The sequence below is a fragment of the Rissa tridactyla genome, chromosome 13 (genome assembly GCF_028500815.1).
Source record: "Rissa tridactyla isolate bRisTri1 chromosome 13, bRisTri1.patW.cur.20221130, whole genome shotgun sequence".
Lineage (NCBI taxonomy): Eukaryota > Metazoa > Chordata > Aves > Charadriiformes > Laridae > Rissa > Rissa tridactyla.
In genome coordinates this window covers 11,895,438-11,907,386 of record NC_071478.1, presented here as the reverse complement: position 1 = coordinate 11,907,386, position 11,949 = coordinate 11,895,438, and the positions used below count along the sequence as shown (strand labels likewise).

The 11,949-nt window shown below is 41.8% G+C and overlaps 1 protein-coding gene across 1 annotated transcript; it reads left to right on the top strand.

Moving 5' to 3' along the window:
- Positions 1–853: 853 nt before the first annotated feature.
- Positions 854–10,946, top strand: YWHAH (tyrosine 3-monooxygenase/tryptophan 5-monooxygenase activation protein eta). Its single transcript, XM_054219852.1, has 2 exons — positions 854–1,264; positions 9,502–10,946. Exons 1-2 carry the CDS (start codon positions 1,178–1,180, stop codon positions 10,156–10,158), a joined length of 744 nt encoding a protein of 247 aa, XP_054075827.1. The 5' UTR covers positions 854–1,177; the 3' UTR covers positions 10,159–10,946.
- The last annotated feature ends 1,003 nt before the right edge of the window (positions 10,947–11,949 follow it).

The window sequence follows — 11,949 nt, the reverse complement described above, 5'->3', positions numbered from 1 at the left end:
CGTGCTTTGTCCCCTCTTCTCTGGGGTGGGGACAGGTGGGAGTGTGGGTCGGGATCAGTGCTGCGGTGCGGGGCTGTGGTGCTGAACTGTCTGGGGGTAGGCAAAGCTCCCGCTCCATGTACAGCAGCTCCCCCCCTGTGCCGTGGCGCAGCCGTGTTTGCTGGCTGAACAGAAAAAGTTAATCTGTGATTTATGGCGAGATGGATGCTGGCACTGCTGCAGCCCCTGGCAGCAGCTGCATCGTTTGTGCAGTGCTTTTCCCTCAAGATGGTTTTTATGTAAGGCTGGGGCTCTGTCGATGTATGAAAGAGGAGCTCTTAAAATATGTAGTAAAACTTAATTTAGTTGCATCTCTTAGGCGAGGTAGCAGAGCAGGCCCCTGCCTACACCCCCCCCAACGGGGAACGTGTCAAAGCCGCTGGCATCCGAGATCTGGAAGGGGACGCGACAGTATAATGCTGCAGGGCCGGGCTGGCGCGGGGAGGCTGCGGCGGCACAAAGCGGCCATGGCGCGGCGGCAGTAGCCTCGGACGCGCGTAGGCGGTGTCCCTGCTCCGCCGGTTTCCCGGGGCCGGCGGGGGCAGCTCCGCGCCGTGTGGGCGAGGGGGGGGCCGGGCGTTGGCCGGGCCCGTCCCGTCCGCGCCCAGCGCCCACCTCCACCTTTGCAGCAGTAAAATGCAGCACTCGCAGCGCGCATGCGCAGGCCCCCCCAGCCGGCGCCCCCGGGTAGCTATTTATAGCAAGTGACGTCACCTAGAAATAGAACGCGGGGGAGCAGCGCCCCCTCCCCTCCCCTGCAGTCTCCGCGGCTCCGCCCCCTCCTTGCCTTCCCCGCGCGCAGGCGCAGGCGGCGGCAGCAGCGCGAGGCGCCGAGCCGGGCGGAGGGGCGCGAGCTGCAGGCGCGGCGGGCGGAGGGCACGCAGCGAGCGCGCGGCTGTCCCGCCTTGCCGCCGTCCGTTGAGCGCGAGGCGCCAACCGTCGCCCCGCAGGCGCGGCTGAGGCGAGCCCGGCGGTCGCCCAGAGCGGGCGGGCGAGTGAGTGCGAGGCGGCGGCGGCTCCCTTCAGATTCCCTACTCGCAGCGCCCGCGCGTTTCCAGGCGCAGCTCCCCGCCCCCCTCCTTCCTCTCTCTCTGAGGGGCGCAGAGTGCCCAGCCCGGCAGCCACCACGGACGCGGCGATGGGGGACCGAGAGCAGCTGCTGCAGCGAGCCCGCCTGGCCGAGCAGGCGGAGAGATACGACGACATGGCCTCGGCCATGAAGTCGGTGAGTGGGGCTGGTAGCGTGGCGGCTGCGGGTCGTACCCGGGGAGGAGTGTGTAGGGTGGGTAGTGGCGGGGGAGGGAGAGGAAGTCCGGGCTGGTCTGAGGCGGGGCTGGGTCCCGGGGAGGATGCGAGCCGCCAGGTCCCACCCGTGGCTGCGAAGAAAGGAGGGCGGGAGCGAGAGCCAGGCCGTCCCGCCGGGACGTCTCGCCGCCGTGCGGGGCGGCGCCCGTTACTACCTGCCTCGGGGAGAGACGAGACAAACAATAGCCCGTCCAAACTGGACCTAGATCTCCCTTTTCTTTCAAAATTTCTTTACTTCCTTCCTTGTTCCCTTCATTCCCTCGTAACCGCTGCCCCGCAGCCCTCCGGCTCCCTCGGCTGTCCCTGCCCTGGGGGTGTGGCTGTCCCCATGCCCTCCTCTCGCCGCTCTCCCCCATCCCCGCCAATCCGGCTCGCAGCCCAGCAGTTTGAACGCTGCCCGCCTCTCTCCCCGTCGCGGCGGGAGCGCTGTGGATTCTTTCTCTGACCCCTGCTCAAGATGGGGTCCGTGCGCCCACACCGCCCCTCCCCAGGGGGCTTGCGGTGGGGGTGGTGGCTTTGACCTTGGGGTGCGTCTCCCCTTCTAGGGGGGAGGCTGGGGGTGCTGGTCGGGTGGGATGTCCGCTGGGGCAGGGGGCTTCTGGGGAAACCGCGCGGCTAGAGCAGCCCCTTCCTTTTCTAGACGTTTCCTTTGCCTCGCGATAAAAGGCACGGACAGGGCCCTCACCCACAAACACGAGCGCTCTGACTCAAAGATGGTATAGTGGTTGCATCCGGGTATACCAGCTACCCCAGTGCACAGAGTGTTTCCCAAGCTTTAACGTTGCCTTTTTGCCTCTTCTTTGTAGGGTAATATTCTCAGTGCATTCCTTACCCAGTTGAATACTGACACGTGTTTAAACACTAAGTTATGGTTGCAACTCAGCTCCTTTCAGAACCGAGCAATGAAAATGACTTGTACTGACCTGTCTGTACTGATACATAATAAAATTGCAGAGTGATCAAACTTATTATGTCTAGTCCCTTTTTTAAAAACAAAATATTCGTATATTCTGGATTTTAAGGGTAACACTAATGCCAGTAAATGGTTAGGAGTGTCTTTGCTGTATCTGATTACGTTGCCGATCTGTCCAATGTGAACACCAAAAGACCCCAAGAGGAATCAAGTTTCCCTTGAGAGTATTGCTGTTTAAAGACACTACATTATTTTAGTTTGAAAGAGCAGCTTCAAACGGAGTTCATATTTTTGTTGTAGAATCAAGCTGTTCAGTCTCATTCAGGGTCTGTGATGTATGTCTTCATCACTTCTTCACTTTTGCTTTTTTGTAATAATAAATACTATGACCAATCCAGTTCTAAAGCAGCAATACTTCTGAGAATCCTAATATCAGGCACTAGACATTAAAATAAGCTGTATTATCATGATATCACTAGAAATCTTGATACACAGAATGTAGTAGCAACAGCTCTGTTTATCTCCTGAATCTTTCAATTGCTAATTCTTAAAGATGAAGCTGAGAAAGAGCTAAGATCTACCGCTGCTCTAGAAGACTTTTTCTAGCTGTAGTTAGTAGATAGCTTTTTATTTTTCTGAATATCACTGAACTATAGTGTATGTATAGCTCTCTGAACATATGTGAAACAAACAGAACACAGTTGTGATACTTCGGGAAATATGTAAATAAAGTACATGTAACTAATGTGTATGTCCAGTTGTCTTTTAAACTGCCTTAATTACTGTATAGTTTTCATTCATCTTGAGTCACGGTATTCTCGTCTGTAATGCTACTTTTGCTCTCAAGTAAGTTGTATAATGATGAGCTTCTGTAATTGGGAGCTTGAGAACACTTTGTAAGTGAGGTGAGTCTCGAGCATTTAGAAAACATTATGTTATAGACGCTTTCAAAATACAAAAAGTAAAGCTGAATTTAAAAGGCAAAAGTTCCCTTATTTTAAGCTGTTCCTATGCTGTTGCATGCCTATAATGTAGCATCTCTTGGCTACTTCTTTCACAGGTGGTCACTACAACATGGTAATTTCCAGAATGCTCTTCAGTGTTTGAACTTGATTTCTTAGATCTGAGCATAAGCTCTTATGAAATGTTGTTATGTGGGCTGTCTGTTCTCACACAGACATTCCCTTCAATATTTCCTTCAATTTCAGTGATTATAAATAACAGCAATGAAGACAACTTTTTATCCATATAGAATATTATTCAAATAATCTTCTTGCACTCCAAAGATGTTAGACTTCCTTCAACAGGAAATCAGTGTTCTAACTCAGATATCTATTCTCAATGCAGCATATCTTGATTTGAAAAGTTTCTTTTAAAAAATGTTTAAAAATCTCTGAATATAACATACCTGAAGGTTTTTAAAGGTGCTATATGAAAATAGTCTGCTTCCAGTGTAAATAGAACTCTGAATGATTAATTCCAGTTCTGCATATTTATCACCACACTTTATACTACACAACGTTGCCAACAGCCTGATAGTTGCTCCTAAAACTTAAAGTAACAAAGACTATTTTAGTGAAAGCATATTTGCATGATTTTTGAGACTGCCACTGAAAGAACACGGTAGGTAAAAAATTACTTCTCAACACACTGGGGAAAAATTTGCTTTTAGTGTGAGTTACAGGTTCTCATTTGATGGAACAAATACTGTAGCATGTTGAGAATAGCGCATTGAGTACCTTTGGGTTTAGATCATTCCAGAAATGGTTAAACATTTTGGCTGTATAAACCAGTAGTATTTCAGACAGCATTAATCCTAATACGTAGTGCTCAGGAGCTGTATTATGTTGCTTTTCTAGTATAACTACATAGTGGGTAGAGAGTCATTTACACTTTAAAATTTGTAAGATGCATCTGAGTTACATGAGATGTATAATTTTAAAATTAGTCATATGTGAAATACTACTCAGCATGGAATAAATTTAAGTCTTGGAATGATCTAGAGTTTTTTTAAAGCAAAATAGCTTGAGGTTCTAGTTTAATTTGTAGGCTTTATCTGTGTACATAAATGGACTTAAAAATTTGGGATGTTCCATATTTGTAGTATTGTGTCACTCAGTTCTCCTTCATATCGGTGTCTGGTTTGGGGTTAATGAGGTAGGTGTATGTAGCAGGGGGCAATGAGATGCCTTTAACATGAACAATATCCTCCCCTGTTGTGAGATTACTTCCCTACTGTGGTTTTATGCAGTAAATCTAGCTATAATACTTCCAATGCTTGATGTAAAAAGCTGGAGCCACGTGATGCAAGAACTGTTGTGGTTTAAATTCATTAGTCTGGATTCTATTAAAAATTATGGACTGCATAACTTTGTATCAGGAGAGTTTTAATGATTAAACCTGACTTTATACTGGCTTAGGTACAGTCATTTTTGCAGCAGCTTGCTAAGAACTGGCTCTAGCTCTGACTTGTATCTCTGGCTAACAAAAGAGAAGTATAATCACATACATTCAGTTGACCTGTGTCAAATTCTACTAGGTAATCCAACAGCTCATCATAGATCTGCTGTCAGTTGTGGAGCCTTCACTTTGGTGTGTTAACCATGTGAAAGTAACTCGGTTTGGTATGGCCTATGTAGGATCACACACATGTAAGTAATTTCTGAGCCGATACAGTACTGCCACTGTCATCAGGGTGTGTAGTTAGGAATGACAGGGTTATAGTTGGGATTCCTTTTATATACTCCCATTTTTTTCCTCAGTAAACTGTGAAAGAACTTTGTGGGCATAAAGCAGAGGAGGAGATACCTGTAAGTATTATGGAAATAAAATTATTTAGACTGTACTCTTAGAAAAAGCAGACTGTCAGTCCGAGTGAACGCTGCTAGCGTATCATAGCCCATGTGTTCAGTTGCATCATCTTGCTCAGGACTGAAAATAACCCCAAACTTAGGTGTGTGTAAGAGAGGGAGAGGTGTGTTTGCATAAGGAAAGTATAGAGTAACACCCGAGTAAGTAAATACTACTTTGAAGTCATACTACAAATGGCTTTTCATCATTTGTTTCTCCTAACAGCCATTATAAGAAAGTGTGTCTACATCTAAAGTGTAAAACTAAATTGTTGCAGTCAGAGTTCTTTTCTGTTAAAGAAAGGCTATAGGTAGAATGGAAGATAGGAAGAAATAAATTTCTTTCAGCACTTCAGGTTTTCTTTTAGTCTACATCATCCCCATGTGTGAAGAGAAACATGTCTGGTTTTATCTATTTTGCTAATGTATATGAAATAGATAAAACGGTAGATAGCTCCATAAAGGACATATGCTTTCCTTTGAGTCTAGTTCCTTGTAATATAGCTGTTACACCAGGGAGGTAGGAGTTATTTTTAGATATATCTACATAGACTATCAGCATTTTTTAGCTAGGATGGGGTATCATTTGCCATTTCCCTCTCGGAAATCACAAGCTTCAAAATGAGAAGGAAATAGTTCAGAACTAATGAAATAAAAATTAGGCGGAGGGAAATGACACTGATGTCCTGAAGCATGTTGAAAGGTGACACTAGAAAGGAATTGAGCTTTGCTCTGAGCATTGGAAACTTCTGCCACAGAACTACTAGCTTGTTACGCTGAGTTCCTGTGCTCCACATCAAATTCTGCTTTCTTTGAAAGTGGTTATGAGTTTCTAGATTAAGTTAACAGAATCTGCCAGGGGATATGAGTTATGCCCAGGAATGGCATGGCATTGGATATCCTAACTGTACCTTATCTGAAAAAGTAATTCGCTTTGTGGTTTGAAGCTTGTGTCAGTGCTGTGTGTAGTCTTGTGGCTATGATACATTGTACCTGTTATGGCAGCTGCTCACAAATGACTTCTTCAAGCCATTTTCAATGGCTTGAAAAAACCAAAAAGCTTTATTTTTGCATTGCAAGATTTAATTCCTTTGATAAAGTGCTAAAATCTCACCTCTGTAATTTTAAAACCGTTAAATATTGGCGTCCTGTTTTCTTCTAACTGGAAATGTAGAAAATTTGAAGAAAGGAAAAATAAGCTGCTTTCAAACCTTTCTTGGTTTGACTTTTGGTGGTGGTCTTCAGGGTCCTGAGGTTTTTTTGCAGCAAATTGTACTTTATGCTAGCTTTGTATAGCTTTATTGTGGAATGGTAGTGCTTTGCTGTCTGACTGTTAGGGGGTTGCATTTGGAAAGGCACTATGTTTGACCGAGGGATGTGTAGTTGACAAACGTTTTTACTCTCTTCTTCAGAACTTTACAGTTCAGTTACTTTTTTAATTTGTCACTAATTGTTTAGAAAACATTTTTGAAAGTCACAGTTGACAGAGCAGATTTTTATTTCTATTTTTATGTAGTCTAAAAAGACTGTACTCATTACCAAAAACCCAGGTGTTTTGAGGTGGACTTGAGTTGATGGTAGTTGCCGATTCTCCAAGATACATCAGTAACTTCTGATGCATCTTAAAGCTAGTAAACATCTCCTAAGCATGTTGAATTAGCTTCTGCGTTAATTTTTCCTTTTTACTTTTAAGGAACAGTTTCAAGGTGAGTTTAAGTATGTTTTGGGAATTAAATTACACAGCAGTCTAGTGATGATCTGGAATAGTCTCATAATCCTATCTTTCAGATAGTTTCATGTTTTGATTAAGAAGTTAACATTATTTTTCCACATATGAGCAATTGTTCTGCAGTTAGTCCTGAGAGATGGCTTTTTTCCTGGGCTTTTTTATTGTGCTTTACATGAACGTATCTTGAATATTCTGTGCTATTTCTCAGTCTTGCTATGTCAGGGTAAGTTCTGTGAGTCTGGTTTGTATTGAGAGTTTTAGCAAACTTACTCAACCCAGCTGATGCAAGGGCTAAACTTCAACTGGCTGGTCTAAATACAGCATGAAGATGCTTCCAAAAGTTACACTGCATTTAAAGATTGTACTGTAGACCTACTTTTAATACTGAATGTTGAGTAAAGACCAGCCAACATTACCAAAGTTCACGCTAATTTTAAAAGATCCTTCCTCTATTAATGTGATCTTCCGAAACTTCTGCAAATATGCTGTTTATCAACACTTGCATTGAATTTTGATTGTGATTAGGGAAGGTCATAAGGCTTTTCAGGTGTAGGTTATCTGCCATTGCAATGGTGCCTGTGCAGGTGGGCTTTATAAATCAGCTTCTTCAGGGTGGGTGTTATGATGCATTTTCTGCAATTAAAAATGAATAACACCAGAAGAGAGACAATAGACTAGAAAAAGACTTGGAATACTCTTTCAAGACTAGTGGTATTCCTGTAGGATTGTATTTTGTTTCTTGTGACAAACTGGATGGAATTTGGAAACAGATTAATTTATCTCCCCTTAAAAATACACAGGCTATATAGCATAATAAAAATTTAGGGTTCAGTACTCAAAAATTTTTGATGGTTCCCAGGCCATTTGTTATGTACTGTAAAATGCCGTTTTGGTGTTTTGAATACACAGAAGACATCTGTCTCTAAATGTTTATATTAGGAAGTTTATAAGAAGGTAGAAGAAGTAATTATAACAAGGTTTAGGATGATTGCCTTTTTTTTTTTTTTTTTTTTTAGTTATTGAATACTTAAATACCAGCATTTAGGAGGATATTTAGTTTGAAGCAGGGGGAATGTGAAAGTAGTCGTTAGCTGAGCGTAAAGAACAGAGGTAAGTCCTAATAGGTGTTAGGGAACAAAAAGCTCTTAGCTGAGCTTTTACATCTTGAGGGAGTTAATATCTTTACTAGAGAAGATGATATAGGCAGGTTGGAGTAGAGATTACTGAGGGAGGGATTGTGGGGAAGATGTTGAGTGGAAGCTGTGAAGATTATGAAGATGTCATTAGAGTTGATTCCAGTGCATTTCACCCTCTGTAGATTGTCTCTGCTTGTATTAGGCCAGGCAGAGCAGTGTCTTTGGGGAGTTTGGGTTCCTGAGCTGTGGGGAAAAGGCCTTTTGGAGATAAAACTAATTGACTTAGAATTGTCCAAGAACAAAATCTGAATTTGAAAGTAAGTTCTCTCTTACTGTAACAGTTATAATTCATATAAATTATTTTTTAGACTTGGAAAGATGCACATTTATTGGTTCACTGGCTAAACCAGCAGTCTCAGAGTAGTGTAAATATTTGTGACTTAATTATTTGTAATATGTAAGTATTTGGTTGCAATCATTCTGGTGCCTGTCAAGCAGTCAATATGCACATTTTTAAAGAAACAGTTAATGATTTTAGCAATGTCTGAGCAAGGACACGTTTACTTTCACACCAAGGTACATATCCTTAGAATTCTAGTGACTTAATGCATTTAATGTAGTTTGCTTAGAGTTGTGGAGTTGCATTTTTTGTACTAATTCCTGTGAGTTTAATTTAACGTTTGTAAATTTGCGAAAGTAGAACAACTTCAAGTGATTTTAAGCCTGACAGATTTTATTCCCTAAATTAACACAGCAAGTGAAATAGGCCTAAATATAGTATTAGAAGCATTATCCTTCCTCTATCTCAGCTTTTTGTAGTAGGGATTTGGAGCTGCTTGTGTCTTTTTTTTCTTGATTTCCTGTTCTATTTCTATGCCGTTTCTTTCAGTCCTATCCCTGAGATTTGTCTGCAGCCACCAGGTAGCAGAAATCAGGATAAATTTTGTATTACATTGTATAATTGCTCGCTATGTGACAGAAAGATACTATGAAACACTAATTCCGTTTGTACTATGCAGAGTTTAATCATAATGACTGCAGCGCTTCCATCTCTGCTGTCCAATGAAAGCAAGCAGCAGGGGAAAGAAATGCAAGGACTGCACCAGTTTCCAGTCTCTGTGCTGTGTTCCAGATTCATAAAGCTGGTATTTATTCTAGGTACATTTAAATTCATCGCTAAGAGTGTAGTCTGCATAATTATAGCAAAGACTTCCTAAAAAACCTGAACCTTTCTTCTGTGAATGCCCCTCCATTACACAAACCTGACTCACTTTTATTCAGTGAATGTGCTTTGCAGTTTGGGTTTCTAAATACCCGTTCCATTACAACAGAACTGTGGGGTTTTCACTCTTAAGTCTTGACTGCAGAAACAGTTTTAAACTTTCAACATTACAAATTGACTCCTGTCTAGAAGGAATTTTGGGATCTAGAAGGAATTTTGAATCTTGCACTTCATGATGGAAGTATTGAAGGAAGTGTGCTCTTCTCTAAGACAAACCCTTTAAATTTGATCTTTATCTGTATTTTCAGGTAACTGAGCTGAATGAGCCTCTGTCAAATGAGGATAGAAACCTGCTGTCTGTAGCCTACAAGAATGTGGTTGGAGCTAGACGGTCTTCCTGGCGTGTCATCAGCAGCATAGAGCAGAAGACCATGGCAGATGGGAATGAGAAGAAGCTGGAGAAGGTTAAAGCTTATAGGGAGAAGATAGAAAAAGAGCTTGAGACAGTCTGCAATGATGTTTTGGCTCTCCTAGATAAATACTTGATCAAGAACTGCAATGACTTCCAGTATGAGAGCAAGGTCTTTTATCTGAAAATGAAAGGGGATTACTACCGCTATTTGGCAGAAGTTGCTGCTGGAGAGAAGAAGAACAGTGTTGTGGAAGCCTCAGAAGCTGCCTATAAAGAGGCTTTTGAAATCAGCAAAGAGCACATGCAGCCCACTCACCCAATTAGGCTTGGGCTGGCACTCAATTTCTCGGTATTCTACTATGAAATCCAGAATGCTCCTGAGCAGGCCTGCCTTTTAGCCAAACAAGCCTTTGATGATGCCATAGCAGAGCTGGACACACTAAATGAGGATTCCTACAAGGACTCCACTCTCATCATGCAGTTACTTCGAGATAACCTCACTCTGTGGACGAGTGACCAGCAAGATGAAGAAGCAGGAGAGGGCAATAATTAAAAAGCTTTCCTCCCATCCCTCTTCCATCCACTTCACCATCCCCATCATCACCAATATTTCCTTGCCACAGTCACACTAAATATCTAGTGCTAAGCATATCTGTATTGTACAGCTGTTCAGATCTGCTGTCCACTTTATCAAGAAGCAGTTTCAGATGAGTCTTCATGGGCATTGATGGATCAGTTGGTTTATTGGCCCTATTTATCTTAGTTGCACTTGAGCAGTGCAGAAAGATGCATAGTAAATGAGGCATTTTTAGTTTACCTGTTGATTGGAAAATATGGGAAAGAATAATGGAAAGTGATTGAAGATAATTAGATTCCAGTTAAATTTTTTTCCATTTGAAATGAGCTGACAGTTCTGTTAAGCAGTACATTTTGTGCATGCAGAGTAAATTAGCGACCCCAAATTTTTTTCAGTCAAGGAAAACTGTTAAGCTGATGTGAAATGACAGCCCTGTTCATCAGTTTACAATAAACTGTTTGAAATGTGAGGTTTCAGTAGCAATTTGGTTTTTTTGCCTCTCTTTTATGTGCACAGTTTCTTTTAATGCAGTGCATCTACCTAAGAGTTTTGATACTTGTAACCTTTTGCAGTTGTTTTGAAGAATCATGAATTTATTTTTTGTAAACTCTTTGGCTGTTTAGTTGTCTGTGTATTCTGACAACACTATGTCAATATTAGCCCATGTTAAGATGGATGACTGAGATGCCAGACTTCTAAATTAAATGTTTTGGAATCAAATGAATAAAATAAAATGCTGCTTCGGGGATGTTATCTCTACATAAGCTGTCCTGTCTTTTGTTCAGAGCAGAGATTGAGTTATCTAACACATCATTGATGGGTTAAAACATAATCAAAAGTTTAACGAGAAGTTGCCTCACATGCTAAAAAAAAAAAAAAAATACTGGTATGCTGAAAAGAAGAAAAAAAAAAAAAAGACCACACATATGCCCCCCACAAAACCCAAAATACACACTGCCATCTAGAATGTGTTGATTTAGAATGTATTGAAGTGGAGTTTCCAAAGGCACATTTAGTTATTTGCTTGGTAGAGCAGTTGTGGTGCAATTCTGCTCAGGAGATGAAAAGTTGTAGAGAGCGTTACTTCTTAAACCGATGTAGAGACTTGTATTTGCTTCTGTCCACTGTAACTTCTAAACTTTTTTTCTGAAGTGCTAACCACTAAATCACCTTTACACATGAAAATACCAGTAACTTTATTTGATGTTTACCTGCTTCAAACAGAAGCAATATTTGTTCTTACAGAATGCCTCTCTATTTTAGCTAACTTAAGCCTAGTCCCTAAACTTATTTCGTTGATTTTGGGTTTGTTTGTGTATTTTTTTTTTTCTCCCAGCAATTAGTGTATGTATATTTATTGGTTCCTTACATAATTCTGTAATGGTATGTTACAGAAGCAGGAAAAGGTAGCTGTTACGTGTTGCTGTATCCAGACTGCTACTGGCATCTGAGCTTGCTCAGAGGTCGTGTAAGTTCTCGTTTATCTAAATCTATTTTTCTTCCATTTGTACAATAAATATTACTGATGTGAATACCCTTAGCAACTACTCATACTTCTTAAAAGCAGCGCACTGGTTATTTTTAAGTATCTGGAGGATTAGAATTTTTAATGGTAGATTTATGTGTATTTATATATTCTGTCGTCTAGGTAATTCTAGTTTTGTTGCATCAGTAAAGTTGGCGACAACTGAAAAGCTAATACAACATCTTAAAAATAAGAAAACAGATCCTTGATGTTGTGCTATTGTATAATCTTGAGATGCTTGA